Genomic DNA, 19,046 nt, shown 5'->3' on the forward strand with positions numbered 1-19,046 from the left:
CATATCCTTACCTACCATCAACTACCATCAAACATATCCTTACTTACCATCAACTACCATCAAACATATCCTTACCTACCATCAAACATATCCTTACTTACCATCAACTAACATCAAACATATCCTTACCTACCATCAAACATATCCTTTTCTACCATCAAACATATCCTTACTTACCATCAACTACCATCATACATATCCTTACCTACCATCAACTACCATCAAACATATCCTTACTTACCATCAACTACCATCAAACATATCCTTACTTACCATCAACTTCCATCAAACATATCCTTACTTACCATCAACTTCCATCAAACATATCCTTACTTACCATCAAACATATCCTTACTTACCATCAAACATATCCTTACTTACCATCAAACATATCCTTACCTACCATCAAACATATCCTTTTCTACCATCAAACATATCCTTACCTACCATCAACTACCATCAAACATATCCTTACTTACCATCAACTACCATCAAACATATCCTTACTTACCATCAACTTCCATCAAACATATCCATACTTACCATCAACTTCCATCAAACATATCCTTACTTACCATCAAACATATCCTTACTTACCATCAACTACCATCAAACATATCCCTACTTACCATCAACTACCATCAAACATATCCTTACCTACCATCAAACATATCCTTACTTACCATCAACTACCATCAAACATATCCTTACCTACCATCAAACATATCCTTACTTACCATCAACTACCATCAAACATATCCTTACTTACCATCAACTACCATCAAACATATCCTTACCTACCATCAAACATATCCTTACCTACCATCAAACATATCCTTACCTACCATCAACTACCATCAAACATATCCTTACCTACCATCAACTACCATCAACCATATCCTTACTTAGCATCAACTAACATCAAACATATCCTTACCTACCATCAAACATATCCTTACCTACCATAAAACATATCCTTACTTACCATCAACTACCATCAAACATATCCTTACTTACCATCAACTACCATCAAACATATCCTTACTTACCATCAAACACCATCAAACATATCCTTACCTACCATCAACTACCATCAAACATATCCTTACTTACCATCAACTACCATCAAACATATCCTTACCTACCATCAAACATATCCTTACTTACCATCAACTACCATCAAACATATCCTTACCTACCATCAAACATATCCTTACTTACCATCAACTACCATCAAACATATCCTTACCTACCATCAACTACCATCAAACATATCCTTACTTACCATCAACTACCATCAAACATATCCTTACCTACCATCAAACATATCCTTACCTACCATCAAACATATCCTTACTTACCATCAACTACCATCAAACATATCCTTACCTACCATCAACTACCATCAAACATATCCTTACTTACCATCAACTACCATCAAACATATCCTTACCTACCATCAACTACCATCAAACATATCCTTACTTACCATCAACTACCATCAAACATATCCTTACCTACCATCAAACATATCCTCACCTACCATCAACTACCATCAAACATATCCTTACCTACCATCAAACATATCCTTACTTACCATCAACTAACATCAAACATATCCTTACCTACCATCAACTACCATCAAACATATCCTTACCTACCATCAAACATATCCTTACCTACCATCAACTACCATCATACATATCCTTACCTACCATCAACTACCATCAAACATATCCTTACTTACCATCAACTACCATCAAACATATCCTTACTTACCATCAACTACCATCAAACATATCCTTACTTACCATCAACTTCCATCAAACATATCCTTACTTACCATCAAACATATCCTTACTTACCATCAAACATATCCTTACCTACCATCAAACATATCCTTACTTACCATCAACTTCCATCAAACATATCCTTACTTACCATCAAACATATCCTTACTTACCATCAACTTCCATCAAACATATCCTTACTTACCATCAACTACCATCAAACATATCCTTACCTACCATCAACTACCATCAAACATATCCTTACTTACCATCAACTACCATCAAACATATCCTTACCTACCATCAAACATATCCTTACCTACCATCAAACATATCCTTACTTACCATCAACTACCATCAAACATATCCTTACCTACCATCAACTACCATCAAACATATCCTTACTTACCATCAACTACCATCAAACATATCCTTACCTACCATCAACTACCATCAAACATATCCTTACTTACCATCAACTACCATCAAACATATCCTTACCTACCATCAACTACCATCAAACATATCCTTACCTACCATCAAACATATCCTTACTTACCATCAACTAACATCAAACATATCCTTACCTACCATCAAACATATCCTTTTCTACCATCAAACATATCCTTACTTACCATCAACTACCATCATACATATCCTTACCTACCATCAACTACCATCAAACATATCCTTACTTACCATCAACTACCATCAAACATATCCTTACTTACCATCAACTACCATCAAACATATCCTTACTTACCATCAACTACCATCAAACATATCCTTACCTACCATCAAACATATCCTTACTTACCATCAACTACCATCAAACATATCCTTACCTACCATCAACTACCATCAAACATATCCTTACCTACCATCAACTACATCCTTACTTACCATCAACTACCATCAAACATATCCTTACCTACCATCAACTACCATCAAACATATCCTTACTTACCATCAACTACCATCAAACATATCCTTACTTACCATCAACTACCATCAAACATATCCTTACCTACCATCAAACATATCCTTACTTACCATCAACTACCATCAAACATATCCTTACCTACCATCAACTACCATCAAACATATCCTTACTTACCATCAACTACCATCAAACATATCCTTACCTACCATCAAACATATCCTTACTTACCATCAACTACCATCAAACATATCCTTACCTACCATCAAACATATCCTTACCTACCATCAAACATATCCTAACTTACCATCAACTACCATCAAACATATCCTTACCTACCATCAAACATATCCTTACTTACCATCAACTACCATCAAACATATCCTTACCTACCATCAAACATATCCTTACTTACCATCAACTAACATCAAACATATCCTTACCTACCATCAAACATATCCTTTTCTACCATCAAACATATCCTTACTTACCATCAACTACCATCATACATATCCTTACCTACCATCAACTACCATCAAACATATCCTTACTTACCATCAACTACCATCAAACATATCCTTACTTACCATCAACTACCATCAAACATATCCTTACTTACCATCAACTTCCATCAAACATATCCTTACTTACCATCAACTTCCATCAAACATATCCTTACCTACCATCAAACATATCCTTACTTACCATCAAACATATCCTTACCTACCATCAAACATATCCATACTTACCATCAACTTCCATCAAACATATCCTTACTTACCATCAACTACCATCAAACATATCCTTACTTACCATCAACTTCCATCAAACATATCCTTACTTACCATCAACTTCCATCAAACATATCCTTACTTACCATCAAACATATCCTTACCTACCATCAAACATATCCTTACTTACCATCAACTTCCATCAAACATATCCTTACTTACCATCAAACATATCCTTACTTACCATCAACTTCCATCAAACATATCCTTACTTACCATCAACTTCCATCAAACATATCCTTACCTACCATCAACTACCATCAAACATATCCTTACTTACCATCAAACATATCCTTACTTACCATCAAACATATCATTACCTACCATCAAACATATCCTTACTTACCATCAACTTCCATCAAACATATCCTTACTTACCATCAAACATATCCTTACTTACCATCAAACATATCCTTACTTACCATCAACTACTATTAAACATATCCTTACTTACCATCAACTACCATCAAACATATCCTTACTTACCATCAACTACCATCAAACATATCCTTACTTACCATCAACTACCATCAAACATATCCTTACCTACCATCAAACATATCCTTACTTACCATCAACTACCATCAAACATATCCTTACCTACCATCAACTACCATCAAACATATCCTTACCTACCATCAACTACATCCTTACTTACCATCAACTACCATCAAACATATCCTTACCTACCATCAACTACCATCAAACATATCCTTACTTACCATCAACTACCATCAAACATATCCTTACTTACCATCAACTACCATCAAACATATCCTTACTTACCATCAACTACCATCAAACATATCCTTACCTACCATCAAACATATCCTTACTTACCATCAACTACCATCAAACATATCCTTACCTACCATCAACTACCATCAAACATATCCTTACTTACCATCAACTACCATCAAACATATCCTTACCTACCATCAAACATATCCTTACTTACCATCAACTAACATCAAACATATCCTTACCTACCATCAAACATATCCTTACCTACCATCAAACATATCCTAACTTACCATAAACTACCATCAAACATATCCTTACCTACCATCAAACATATCCTTACTTACCATCAACTACCATCAAACATATCCTTACCTACCATCAAACATATCCTTACTTACCATCAACTAACATCGAACATATCCTTACCTACCATCAAACATATCCTTTTCTACCATCAAACATATCCTTACTTACCATCAACTACCATCATACATATCCTTACCTACCATCAACTACCATCAAACATATCCTTACTTACCATCAACTACCATCAAACATATCCTTACTTACCATCAACTACCATCAAACATATCCTTACTTACCATCAACTTCCATCAAACATATCCTTACTTACCATCAACTTCCATCAAACATATCCTTACTTACCATCAAACATATCCATACTTACCATCAACTTCCATCAAACATATCCTTACTTACCATCAACTACCATCAAACATATCCTTACTTACCATCAACTACCATCAAACATATCCTTACTTACCATCAACTACCATCAAACATATCCTTACTTACCATCAACTACCATCAAACATATCCTTACCTACCATCAAACATATCCTTACTTACCATCAACTACCATCAAACATATCCTTACCTACCATCAACTACCATCAAACATATCCTTACCTACCATCAAACATATCCTTACCTACCATCAACTACCATCAAACATATCCTTACCTACCATCAACTACCATCAAACATATCCTTACCTACCATCAAACATATCCTTACCTACCATCAACTACCATCAAACATATCCTTACCTACCATCAAACATATCCTTACTTACCATCAACTACCATCAAACATATCCTTACCTACCATCAAACATATCCTTACCTACCATCAACTACCATCAAACATATCCTTACCTACCATCAACTACCATCAAACATATCCTTACTTACCATCAACTACCATCAAACATATCCTTACTTACCATCAACTACCATCAAACATATCCTTACTTACCATCAACTTCCATCAAACATATCCTTACTTACCATCAACTTCCATCAAACATATCCTTACTTACCATCAAACATATCCATACTTACCATCAACTTCCATCAAACATATCCTTACTTACCATCAACTACCATCAAACATATCCTTACTTACCATCAACTACCATCAAACATATCCTTACTTACCATCAACTACCATCAAACATATCCTTACTTACCATCAACTACCATCAAACATATCCTTACCTACCATCAAACATATCCTTACTTACCATCAACTACCATCAAACATATCCTTACCTACCATCAACTACCATCAAACATATCCTTACCTACCATCAAACATATCCTTACCTACCATCAACTACCATCAAACATATCCTTACCTACCATCAACTACCATCAAACATATCCTTACCTACCATCAAACATATCCTTACTTACCATCAACTACCATCAAACATATCCTTACCTACCATCAAACATATCCTTACCTACCATCAACTACCATCAAACATATCCTTACCTACCATCAAACATATCCTTACCTACCATCAACTACCATCAAACATATCCTTACCTACCATCAACTACCATCAAACATATCCTTACCTACCATCAAACATATCCTTACTTACCATCAACTACCATCAAACATATCCTTACCTACCATCAAACATATCCTTACCTACCATCAACTACCATCAAACATATCCTTACCTACCATCAACTACCATCAAACATATCCTTACTTACCATCAACTACCATCAAACATATCCTTACTTACCCTCAGCCATGTTACCTACCATTAACACCAAGAGGCCACGCCTCCTTTACTGCCCCCTGGTGATTAAAGTTGTATCATGTACACCATTTAGAACACAAATAAAGTGAATGATGAGACGAGTGTTTTAATGGTAATAATGAGCTGTACATCAACATCACAATGTTGTGGATTATTTATAGAGAAAATCCTGCTGTGAAAACGCTGAATATCAGGCGGTTAATATACAGACTCGTGTTATAAATCACAGGGTTTGGCTACGTTACAGTTGGATAAAATATAGTATATAAAACCCTCTGAAAGGCACACTTCCTTCACACACACACACACACACACACACACACGCGCACACACACACACTTATACAAAACACAAACCAGCAGAGGCGTGATGGAGCTGTAAATAAAATATTTTTCCTCTTTACAGTCAAGAAACACTCCCTGAAACCTCATTACATCAGAAATAAATGTTTCTGTCTGTGTTTAATGAACGACAGAAATAAATGACAGTCTTCTCTGCTGTAGAACCCAGGAGGAACCCAAGAGGAACCCAAGAGGAACCCAAGAGGAGCCTGTGTGTTCAATCAAAGCTAAAGTGAATCTGTAAAATTAAATATAGTAACTCTGTACACTGAAAAGGAGAAAAATAAAAATGAAAGTCTGTGCTCGGTGGTGTGAGTGGAGATGAGACTCGTCCCCCGTCCTCGTCTCCTTACTGTCCGTCCGAGCCAATGTCCGAGAAAAGTGTCGCTAAAGACCTATGAGCTGATCAGACGCCGGTGTACAGGGACAGGAAGTAGATGTACAGCAGGAAGATTGGATAGATGAGAAGAGGCTTCTTCGTTTTGAACTCGTCACTGACGAGCAGCGATGCAGCACTATACGCCGCCCAGAACACACCACACAACTGCACCACACACACACACACACACACACACACACACACACACACACACACACACACACACACAAGCATTTTAATTACTAATTAAACTCTTATTGTGAATACAGTAATGCCGGCCGTGGTTATGATCCAAAACAGCGTGTGTGTGTGTGTGTGTGTTTAGTGCACCTTTACGAGTGTGGAGACGATCTCGAAGGCTCCAGTGAACAGCAGTAAGGGAGCGATGACGATGAGAGGAAGCAGCGAGTATCCAATCACACCCAGCACCTGACCATACGAAACCTGCAGCATGATCAACAATCATCTCAGCTTAATTCATACCGAAACACACACACACACACACACACACGTTACCTCTCCCCCGAGCACTCGAGCCAGCAGGAAGATCGTCAACGATCCGATTATCCAAATAGTTATTATCCAAGACACAACCTGAATCACACACACACACACACACACACACACACACACACACACACACACACACACACACACCAGTTTAACTCAGTAATGATCCTGCAGTGGGGAGCTGTAACTGCACAAAGCTGTAGTGTAAAAGGAATAAAACACTCACGGACATTTACTGGAAAATTAACTACAGGGTTGAGATTCAAAATACGTCACAAACACACTTTTACACTCTGTCACTTAAACATGACAGTATTCACAATACACATTATGACACGTGCAGTATTTTAATGCAAAATCCACACACAATGTTGAATGTTGATCAAACACACAATAAACACTTCCTGTCTGAGCACTGCTGAAAGACTTCTCTACTGTGAGATGGTGTAAGCTGCTGAACCGCACTGTGTCACACTGTAGGGGCCTGTAGGGGGATCAAGACTGGAACCAGGACTCACACGAAACTGTCCATAGATGGAGATCATGGAGAAAAGCAGCACCACGGCCAGCGGCCCCCAGAAGTCTGGATTATCTCTCACCACCTGTCTATTAAAGCCCAGAGACGGCATGGGCATCAACACACACCGGACCTTATAATAGATGTCCTTCAGGTCAATGTCCAGCTCCTCACTGTAGCAACAAAAAGAGGGAAGAGAGGTCATCAATAAGAAGAACCTGCACCAGAAGACGTTTAGTGGTTAGTGAAGGGGATTACTATGGTTGCTAGGGTCTTGCTTTGGAACACTGACTGTAATCTCTAATACAAGGTGGTATCAAAGTTTCAAGACTAGTTTTGTAAGGCCACATTGAGCACCGACCTACATAAGTCACTGTGCAACTGGTTCTCTGCGATTTCATTTCATGCGAATTTTGTGTGAAACTGGGCAAATGCCTCTGCCACAGAGTATACGGCCAGTCTTTCGGGGTGTATTGAGTGGCACATGCAAAAGAACATCACTGGAAGATGACGAGAGAGCCGTAAAACACAGTGGTGGACCTCCAGCACAAACTGCAGAAGATGCTCGAAATGCTTCGAAAAGAAGATTTCCAGAACACTTTCCAGAAGAACGCTGGGAGCACTGTATTGCTGTGAAGGGGAACTATTTTGAAGGTGATCATGTGGAAATGTAGATAATAAAGTATGTATTTGTAAATAAATCAAGTCTCCAACTTTTTTGATACCACCTCGAATTAGCCTACAGCCACACCATAGACTTTTCTACTGGAACGTGGAACGCATTTTAAGTGCAAACAGTCATCAACTCATTAAGGCTGGGCTTTAGGAAGATCACCAGGATGTAATGTTGGTGATGATGAGACTCACAGTAAAGGTTTGGTCTCCTCAACCTCGTCTTCCTCCACCTCCAGCAGCCACCCGTATCCTCTCTGACGCAGGAAGTTAGCCGCGTAAGCGTCTCGGCTCTGATCACTGCCCATGTTCAGCTTAATGTCCGGGGCATCGATCGTCCCACTCAGCTCTACACACGCAAAATATTAGTACAGTACAGAGTATTATAGTGTAGTATAGTACACTGTATAGTATAGTACAGTATAAAGTATTATAGTGTAGTATAGTACACTGTATAGTATAGTACAGTATAGAGTATTATAGTGTAGTCTTGTGTAGTATAGTACAGTGTATATTATTATAGTATAGTGCAGTGTTGAGTATTAGTGTAGTATAGTACATTGTATAATATAGAGTATTATTGTGTAGTCCTGTGTAGTATAGTACAGTGTATAGTGTTATAGTATAGTATTGCATATTATAGTGTAGTCTTGTGTAGTAGAGTAGTGTAGTGTGGTGTAGTGTAGTATAGCACAGTGTAGTGTAATGTGGTGTAGTATAGTATAGTAGAGTAGTATAGTGTGGTGTAGTATAGTAGAGTAGTATAGTGTGGTGTAGTATAGTAGAGTAGTGTAGTGTGGTGTAGTATAGTAGAGTAGTATAGTGCAGTGTAATGTGGTGTAGTATAGTAGAGTAGTATAGTGCAGTGTAATGTGGTGTAGTATAGTAGAGTAGTATAGTGTGGTGTAGTATATTATAGTAGTATAGTGCAGTGTCATGTGGTGTAGTATAGTAGAGTAGTATAGTGCAGTGTAATGTGGCATATTATATTATAGTAGTATAGTGCAGTGTAATGTGGTGTAGTATAGTAGAGTAGTATAGTGTGGTGTAGTATAGTATAGTAGTGTGGTGTAGTATAGTAGAGTAGTATAGTGCAGTGTAATGTGGCATATTATATTATAGTAGTATAGTGCAGTGTAATGTGGTGTAGTATAGTAGAGTAGTATAGTGTGGTGTAGTATAGTATAGTAGTGTGGTGTAGTATAGTAGAGTAGTATAGTGCAGTGTAATGTGGTGTAGTATAGTAGAGTAGTATAGTGCAGTGTAATGTGGTGTAGTATAGTAGAGTAGTATAGTGCAGTGTAATGTGGCATAATATATTATAGTAGTATAGTGCAGTGTAATGTGGTGTAGTATAGTAGAGTAGTATAGTGTGGTGTAGTATAGTAGAGTAGTATAGTGTGGTGTAGTATAGTGCAGTGTAATGTGGTGTAGTATAGTAGAGTAGTATAGTGCAGTGTAATGTGGTGTAGTATAGTAGAGTAGTATAGTGCAGTGTAATGTGGTGTAGTATAGTAGAGTAGTATAGTGTGGTGTAGTATATTATAGTAGTATAGTGCAGTGTCATGTGGTGTAGTATAGTAGAGTAGTATAGTGTGGTGTAGTATATTATAGTGATATAGTGCAGTGTCATGTGGTGTGGTATAGTAGAGTAGTATAGTGCAGTGTAATGTGGTGTAGTATAGTAGAGTAGTATAGTGCAGTGTAATGTGGTGTAGTATAGTAGAGTAGTATAGTGTGGTGTAGTATATTATAGTAGTATAGTGCAGTGTCATGTGGTGTAGTATAGTAGAGTAGTATACTGTAGTGTTGTATATTATAGTGGTATAGTGCAGTGTCATGTGGTGTGGTATAGTAGAGTAGTATAGTGCAGTGAAATGTGGTGTAGTATAGTAGAGTAGTATAGTGCAGTGTAATGTGGTGTAGTATAGTAGAGTAGTATAGTGTGGTGTAGTATATTATAGTGGTATAGTGCAGTGTAATGTGGTGTAGTATAGTAGAGTAGTATAGTGTGGTGTAGTATATTATAGTAGTATAGTGCAGTGTAATGTGGTGTAGTATAGTAGAGTAGTATAGTGTGGTGTAGTATATTATAGTAGTATAGTGCAGTGTAATGTGGTGTAGTATAGTAGAGTAGTATAGTGTGGTGTAGTATATTATAGTAGTATAGTGCAGTGTAATGTGGTGTAGTATAGTAGAGTAGTATAGTGTGGTATAGTATATTATAGTAGTATAGTGCAGTGTCATGTGGTGTGGTATAGTAGAGTAGTATAGTGCAGTGTAATGTGGTGTAGTATAGTAGAGTAGTATAGTGTGGTGTAGTATATTATAGTGGTATAGTGCAGTGTAATGTGGTGTAGTATAGTAGAGTAGTATAGTGTGGTGTAGTATATTATAGTGGTATAGTGCAGTGAAATGTGGTGTAGTATAGTGGAGTAGTATAGTGCAGTGTAATGTGGTGTAGTATAGTAGAGTAGTATAGTGTGGTGTAGTATATTATAGTGGTATAGTGCAGTGTAATGTGGTGTAGTATAGTAGAGTAGTATAGTGTGGTGTAGTATATTATAGTGGTATAGTGCAGTGTAATGTGGTGTAGTATAGTAGAGTAGTATAGTGCAGTGTAATGTGGTGTAGTATAGTAGAATAGTATAGTGTGGTGTAGTATATTATAGTAGTATAGTGCAGTGTAATGTGGTGTGGTATAGTAGAGTAGTATAGTGTGGTGTAGTATATTATAGTAGTATAGTGCAGTGTAATGTGGTGTAGTATAGTAGAGTAGTATAGTGTGGTGTAGTATATTATAGTGGTATAGTGCAGTGTCATGTGGTGTGGTATAGTAGAGTAGTATAGTGCAGTGAAATGTGGTGTAGTATAGTAGAGTAGTATAGTGCAGTGTAATGTGGTGTAGTATAGTAGAGTAGTATAGTGTGGTGTAGTATATTATAGTGGTATAGTGCAGTGTAATGTGGTGTAGTATAGTAGAGTAGTATAGTGTGGTGTAGTATATTATAGTAGTATAGTGCAGTGTCATGTGGTGTGGTATAGTAGAGTAGTATAGTGCAGTGTAATGTGGTGTAGTATAGTAGAGTAGTATAGTGCAGTGTAATGTGGTGTAGTATAGTAGAGTAGTATAGTGTGGTGTAGTATATTATAGTAGTATAGTGCAGTGTCATGTGGTGTAGTATAGTAGAGTAGTATAGTGTGGTGTAGTATATTATAGTGATATAGTGCAGTGTCATGTGGTGTGGTATAGTAGAGTAGTATAGTGCAGTGTAATGTGGTGTAGTATAGTAGAGTAGTATAGTGCAGTGTAATGTGGTGTAGTATAGTAGAGTAGTATAGTGTGGTGTAGTATATTATAGTAGTATAGTGCAGTGTCATGTGGTGTAGTATAGTAGTATACTGTAGTGTTGTATATTATAGTGGTATAGTGCAGTGTCATGTGGTGTGGTATAGTAGAGTAGTATAGTGCAGTGAAATGTGGTGTAGTATAGTAGAGTAGTATAGTGCAGTGTAATGTGGTGTAGTATAGTAGAGTAGTATAGTGTGGTGTAGTATATTATAGTGGTATAGTGCAGTGTAATGTGGTGTAGTATAGTAGAGTAGTATAGTGTGGTGTAGTATATTATAGTAGTATAGTGCAGTGTCATGTGGTGTGGTATAGTAGAGTAGTATAGTGCAGTGTAATGTGGTGTAGTATAGTAGAGTAGTATAGTGTGGTGTAGTATATTATAGTGGTATAGTGCAGTGTAATGTGGTGTAGTATAGTAGAGTAGTATAGTGTGGTGTAGTATATTATAGTGGTATAGTGCAGTGAAATGTGGTGTAGTATAGTGGAGTAGTATAGTGCAGTGTAATGTGGTGTAGTATAGTAGAGTAGTATAGTGTGGTGTAGTATATTATAGTGGTATAGTGCAGTGTAATGTGGTGTAGTATAGTAGAGTAGTATAGTGTGGTGTAGTATATTATAGTGGTATAGTGCAGTGTAATGTGGTGTAGTATAGTAGAGTAGTATAGTGCAGTGTAATGTGGTGTAGTATAGTAGAATAGTATAGTGTGGTGTAGTATATTATAGTAGTATAGTGCAGTGTAATGTGGTGTGGTATAGTAGAGTAGTATAGTGTGGTGTAGTATATTATAGTAGTATAGTGCAGTGTAATGTGGTGTAGTATAGTAGAGTAGTATAGTGTGGTGTAGTATATTATAGTGGTATAGTGCAGTGTCATGTGGTGTGGTATAGTAGAGTAGTATAGTGCAGTGAAATGTGGTGTAGTATAGTAGAGTAGTATAGTGCAGTGTAATGTGGTGTAGTATAGTAGAGTAGTATAGTGTGGTGTAGTATATTATAGTGGTATAGTGCAGTGTCATGTGGTGTAGTATAGTAGAGTAGTATAGTGTGGTGTAGTATATTATAGTAGTATAGTGCAGTGTCATGTGGTGTGGTACAGTAGAGTAGTATAGTGCAGTGTAATGTGGTGTAGTATAGTAGAGTAGTATAGTGTGGTGTAGTATATTATAGTGGTATAGTGCAGTGTAATGTGGTGTAGTATAGTAGAGTAGTATAGTGTGGTGTAGTATATTATAGTGGTATAGTGCAGTGAAATGTGGTGTAGTATAGTGGAGTAGTATAGTGCAGTGTAATGTGGTGTAGTATAGTAGAGTAGTATAGTGTGGTGTAGTATATTATAGTGGTATAGTGCAGTGTAATGTGGTGTAGTATAGTAGAGTAGTATAGTGTGGTGTAGTATATTATAGTGGTATAGTGCAGTGTAATGTGGTGTAGTATAGTAGAGTAGTATAGTGTGGTGTAGTATAGTAGAGTAGAATAGGGCAGTGTAATGTGGTGTAGTATAGTAGAGTAGTATAGTGTGGTGTAGTATATTATAGTAGTATAGTGCAGTGTAATGTGGTGTGGTATAGTAGAGTAGTATAGTGTGGTGTAGTATATTATAGTAGTATAGTGCAGTGTAATGTGGTGTAGTATAGTATAGTAAAGTAGTATAGTGTGGTGTAGTATAGTAGAGTAGAATAGGGCAGTGTAATGTGGTGTAGTATAGTAGAGTAGTATAGTGTGGTGTAGTATATTATAGTAGTATAGTGCAGTGTAATGTGGTGTAGTATAGTAGAGTAGTATAGTGCAGTGTAATGTGGTGTAGTATAGTAGAATAGTATAGTGTGGTGTAGTATATTATAGTAGTATGGTGCAGTGTAATGTGGTGTAGTATAGTAGAGTAGTATAGGGCAGTGTAATGTGGTGTAGTATAGTAGAGTAGTATAGTGTGGTGTAGTATAGTAGAGTAGTATAGTGCAGTGTAATGTGGTGTAGTATAGTAGAGTAGTATAGTGTGGTGTAGTATATTATAGTGGTATAGTGCAGTGTAATGTGGTGTAGTATAGTAGAGTAGTATAGTGCAGTGTAATGTGGTGTAGTATAGTAGAATAGTATAGTGTGGTGTAGTATATTATAGTAGTATAGTGCAGTGTAATGTGGTGTAGTATAGTAGAGTACTATAGTGCAGTGTGATGTTGTGTAGTATATTATAGTAGTTCTAGTATAGTGTAGTATAGTTATAGTGTAGTATAGTGTAGTGTAGTTTGGTGTAGTTATAGTGTAGTACACTGTGGTATAGTGTAGTTATAGTGTAGTACAGTGTAGTGTAGTTATAGTGTAGTACAGTGTAGTGTAGTATAGTGTAGTAGATTGTAGTGTAGTATAGTGTAGTACAGTGTAGTTATAGTACTACAGCACTAAATGGTTTGGCTCCCATGTATCTATCCAGTCTCTTAACACGCTACAATCCGTCACGCTCCCTGAGATCTCAAAACTCTGGGCTTCTAGTAGTTCCTAGAATAGCAAAGTCCACTAAAGGCGGTAGAGCATTTTCACATTTAGCTCCTAAACTCTGGAATAGTCTTCCTGACAGTGTTCGGGGTTCAGATACACTCTCCCAGTTTAAGTGCAGATTAAAAACATATCTTTTTAGCAAAGCCTACACATAACACACATCACACACATCACATCACAACCTTGTGCTCCAGAACATCTGATCACATGCACATTATCAACTTGTGCTGTTAATATCATGAACAGCAGCTACGCTAATTCCTCTCCACTGCTTCTCTTTCTCTCCCCATCCCGAGGCATCCTGAGGTTTGGCCAGCTCCAGTCACGTCCCACCTCGTGAAGATTATGGACCTATGGATGATCATGGAGAAGTAGATGCCGAGTGTTTAAAGGCCCTGGCATGGAGAAGCTGATGCTGGATCTATGATGATCACAAATTGTTCTGTATTGTTGAAAGATTTATGACCAAACTTTTGATGTCACCCATATGAGGATGGGTTCCCCTTTGAGTCTGGTTCCTCTCAAGGTTTCTTCCTCATATCATCTAAGGGAGTTTTTCCTTGCCACTGTCGCCACGGCTGCTCATCAGGGACAAATGCACACCATTCACCTTCACTGTTGTTTTCTGTAAAGCTGCTTTGAGACAATGTCTGTTGTGAAAAGCGCTATACAAATAAACTTGACTTGACTTGACTTGACTAGTATATTGTAGTTATAGTGTAGTGTAGTAGATTGTAATGTAGTATAGTGTAGTTATAGTGTAGTACAGTGTAGTATAGTGTAGTGTAGTAGATTGTAATGTAGTATAGTGTAGTGTAGTTATAGTGTAGTGTAGTAGATTGTAATGTAGTATAGTGTAGTATAGTGTAGTTATAGTGTAGTACAGTGTAGTTATAGTGTAGTAGATTGTAATGTAGTATAGTGTAGTACAGTGTAGTGTAGTAGATTGTAATGTAGTATAGTGTAGTATAGTGTAGTTATAGTGTAGTAGATTGTAATGTAGTATAGTGTAGTATAGTGTAGTATAGTGTAGTTATAGTGTAGTACAGTGTAGTATAGTGTAGTAGATTGTAATGTAGTATAGTGTAGTGTAGTTATAGTGTAGTGTAGTAGATTGTAATGTAGTATAGTGTAGTATAGTGTAGTTATAGTGTAGTACAGTGTAGTTATAGTGTAGTAGATTGTAATGTAGTATAGTGTAGTACAGTGTAGTGTAGTAGATTGTAATGTAGTATAGTGTAGTATAGTGTAGTTATAGTGTAGTAGATTGTAATGTAGTATAGTGTAGTATAGTGTAGTTATAGTGTAGTAGATTGTAATGTAGTATAGTGTAGTACAGTGTAGTATAGTGTAGTTATAGTGTAGTAGATTGTAATGTAGTATAGTGTAGTATAGTGTAGTACAGTGTAGTGTAGTAGATTGTAATGTAGTATAGTGTAGTATAGTGTAGTTATAGTGTAGTAGATTGTAATGTAGTATAGTGTAGTATAGTGTAGTACAGTGTAGTTATAGTGTAGTAGATTGTAATGTAGTATAGTGTAGTACAGTGTAGTGTAGTAGATTGTAATGTAGTATAGTGTAGTATAGTGTAGTTATAGTGTAGTAGATTGTAATGTAGTATAGTGTAGTATAGTGTAGTACAGTGTAGTTATAGTGTAGTAGATTGTAATGTAGTATAGTGTAGTAGATTGTAATGTAGTATAGTGTAGTATAGTGTAGTTATAGTGTAGTACAGTGTAGTATAGTGTAGTATAGTGTAGTGTAGTAGATTGTAATGTAGTATAGTGTAGTGTAGTTATAGTGTAGTAGATTGTAATGTAGTATAGTGTAGTATAGTGTAGTTATAGTGTAGTACAGTGTAGTTATAGTGTAGTAGATTGTAATGTAGTATAGTGTAGTAGATTGTAATGTAGTATAGTGTAGTATAGTGTAGTTATAGTGTAGTACAGTGTAGTATAGTGTAGTATAGTGTAGTGTAGTAGATTGTAATGTAGTATAGTGTAGTGTAGTTATAGTGTAGTAGATTGTAATGTAGTATAGTGTAGTATAGTGTAGTTATAGTGTAGTACAGTGTAGTTATAGTGTAGTAGATTGTAATGTAGTATAGTGTAGTACAGTGTAGTGTAGTAGATTGTAATGTAGTATAGTGTAGTGTAGTTATAGTGTAGTAGATTGTAATGTAGTATAGTGTAGTATAGTGTAGTTATAGTGTAGTACAGTGTAGTTATAGTGTAGTAGATTGTAATGTAGTATAGTGTAGTAGATTGTAATGTAGTATAGTGTAGTATAGTGTAGTTATAGTGTAGTACAGTGTAGTATAGTGTAGTATAGTGTAGTGTAGTAGATTGTAATGTAGTATAGTGTAGTGTAGTTATAGTGTAGTAGATTGTAATGTAGTATAGTGTAGTATAGTGTAGTTATAGTGTAGTACAGTGTAGTTATAGTGTAGTAGATTGTAATGTAGTATAGTGTAGTACAGTGTAGTGTAGTAGATTGTAATGTAGTATAGTGTAGTATAGTGTAGTTATAGTGTAGTAGATTGTAATGTAGTATAGTGTAGTATAGTGTAGTATAGTGTAGTTATAGTGTAGTACAGTGTAGTATAGTGTAGTAGATTGTAATGTAGTATAGTGTAGTGTAGTTATAGTGTAGTGTAGTAGATTGTAATGTAGTATAGTGTAGTATAGTGTAGTTATAGTGTAGTACAGTGTAGTTATAGTGTAGTAGATTGTAATGTAGTATAGTGTAGTACAGTGTAGTGTAGTAGATTGTAATGTAGTATAGTGTAGTATAGTGTAGTTATAGTGTAGTAGATTGTAATGTAGTATAGTGTAGTATAGTGTAGTTATAGTGTAGTAGATTGTAATGTAGTATAGTGTAGTACAGTGTAGTATAGTGTAGTTATAGTGTAGTAGATTGTAATGTAGTATAGTGTAGTATAGTGTAGTACAGTGTAGTGTAGTAGATTGTAATGTAGTATAGTGTAGTATAGTGTAGTTATAGTGTAGTAGATTGTAATGTAGTATAGTGTAGTATAGTGTAGTACAGTGTAGTTATAGTGTAGTAGATTGTAATGTAGTATAGTGTAGTACAGTGTAGTGTAGTAGATTGTAATGTAGTATAGTGTAGTATAGTGTAGTTATAGTGTAGTAGATTGTAATGTAGTATAGTGTAGTATAGTGTAGTTATAGTGTAGTACAGTGTAGTATAGTGTAGTATAGTGTAGTGTAGTAGATTGTAATGTAGTATAGTGTAGTGTAGTTATAGTGTAGTAGATTGTAATGTAGTATAGTGTAGTATAGTGTAGTTATAGTGTAGTACAGTGTAGTTATAGTGTAGTAGATTGTAATGTAGTATAGTGTAGTAGATTGTAATGTAGTATAGTGTAGTATAGTGTAGTTATAGTGTAGTACAGTGTAGTATAGTGTAGTATAGTGTAGTGTAGTAGATTGTAATGTAGTATAGTGTAGTGTAGTTATAGTGTAGTAGATTGTAATGTAGTATAGTGTAGTATAGTGTAGTTATAGTGTAGTACAGTGTAGTTATAGTGTAGTAGATTGTAATGTAGTATAGTGTAGTACAGTGTAGTGTAGTAGATTGTAATGTAGTATAGTGTAGTGTAGTTATAGTGTAGTAGATTGTAATGTAGTATAGTGTAGTATAGTGTAGTTATAGTGTAGTACAGTGTAGTTATAGTGTAGTAGATTGTAATGTAGTATAGTGTAGTAGATTGTAATGTAGTATAGTGTAGTATAGTGTAGTTATAGTGTAGTACAGTGTAGTATAGTGTAGTATAGTGTAGTGTAGTAGATTGTAATGTAGTATAGTGTAGTGTAGTTATAGTGTAGTAGATTGTAATGTAGTATAGTGTAGTTATAGTGTAGTACAGTGTAGTAGATTGTAATGTAGTATAGTGTAGTACAGTGTAGTGTAGTAGATTGTAATGTAGTATAGTGTAGTATAGTGTAGTTATAGTGTAGTAGATTGTAATGTAGTATAGTGTAGTATAGTGTAGTATAGTGTAGTAGATTGTAATGTAGTATAGTGTAGTATAGTGTAGTGTATTTATAGTGTAGTACAGTACAGTGTAGTATTGTTTACCTTCAGCCCCAGTGGAAGAGACGAAGGTAAAATCACCGTTACTCGGAGAAAACTGCATGTCGCTCTTCTCCTCTCTGTAAATTAATAAGTCAAGAAGGTAAAAGCGTGAAAATGGCGGCGCTCTTTGGAGAAATAATCCACCGAGTTACAGCGCTCAGATCATCGCCACGTTATTACCGGGTATAAACAGGCGTATCTGCGGAGTGTCTACGCCCTCAAACAACAGGAAGCAGAAAATATAAACCCGGAAATACAACGGAAACAGCTGAACGTGGTTACACGTCACATCCGGTTTGCGTTCGCTTTTCGCTAACGTGCAGCAAATTCACAATAAAA

The 19,046-nt window shown here is 36.1% G+C and overlaps 1 protein-coding gene across 2 annotated transcripts; it reads right to left on the bottom strand.

The window, feature by feature from the left end:
• Positions 1 to 6,431: 6,431 nt before the first annotated feature.
• Positions 6,432 to 18,973, bottom strand: yipf4 (Yip1 domain family, member 4). 2 transcript variants are annotated; one of them, XM_083544937.1, is made up of 7 exons: positions 18,888 to 18,973; positions 18,711 to 18,784; positions 8,960 to 9,113; positions 8,094 to 8,265; positions 7,582 to 7,659; positions 7,396 to 7,509; positions 6,432 to 7,230 (listed from the first exon to the last, which is right to left on the bottom strand). In XM_083544937.1, the coding sequence occupies exons 2-7, from the start codon at positions 18,766 to 18,768 to the stop codon at positions 7,093 to 7,095; spliced, it is 714 nt and encodes a 237-aa protein (XP_083401063.1). In that variant the 5' UTR covers positions 18,769 to 18,784; positions 18,888 to 18,973; the 3' UTR covers positions 6,432 to 7,092. The 2 variants fall into 2 exon arrangements, with proteins under 2 accessions (XP_083401063.1, XP_083401062.1); XM_083544936.1 differs by having other exon boundaries at positions 18,711 to 18,968.
• Positions 18,974 to 19,046: the final 73 nt, after the last annotated feature.

This window comes from Silurus aristotelis, assembly GCF_946808225.1.
Source record: "Silurus aristotelis genome assembly, chromosome: 6".
Lineage (NCBI taxonomy): Eukaryota > Metazoa > Chordata > Actinopteri > Siluriformes > Siluridae > Silurus > Silurus aristotelis.

Coding starts and splice junctions, on each gene's coding strand:
- yipf4 (XM_083544937.1), bottom strand. CDS start 18,768: ATGCAGTTTTCTCCGAGTAACGGTGATTTTACCTTCGTCTCTTCCACT. Junction 9,114..18,710: donor CTCTTCCACTGGGGCTGAAG/GTAAACAATACT, acceptor TTGCGTGTGTAG/AGCTGAGTGGGACGATCGAT. Junction 7,660..8,093: donor CCATCTATGGACAGTTTCGT/GTGAGTCCTGGT, acceptor TGTGTGATTCAG/GTTGTGTCTTGGATAATAAC.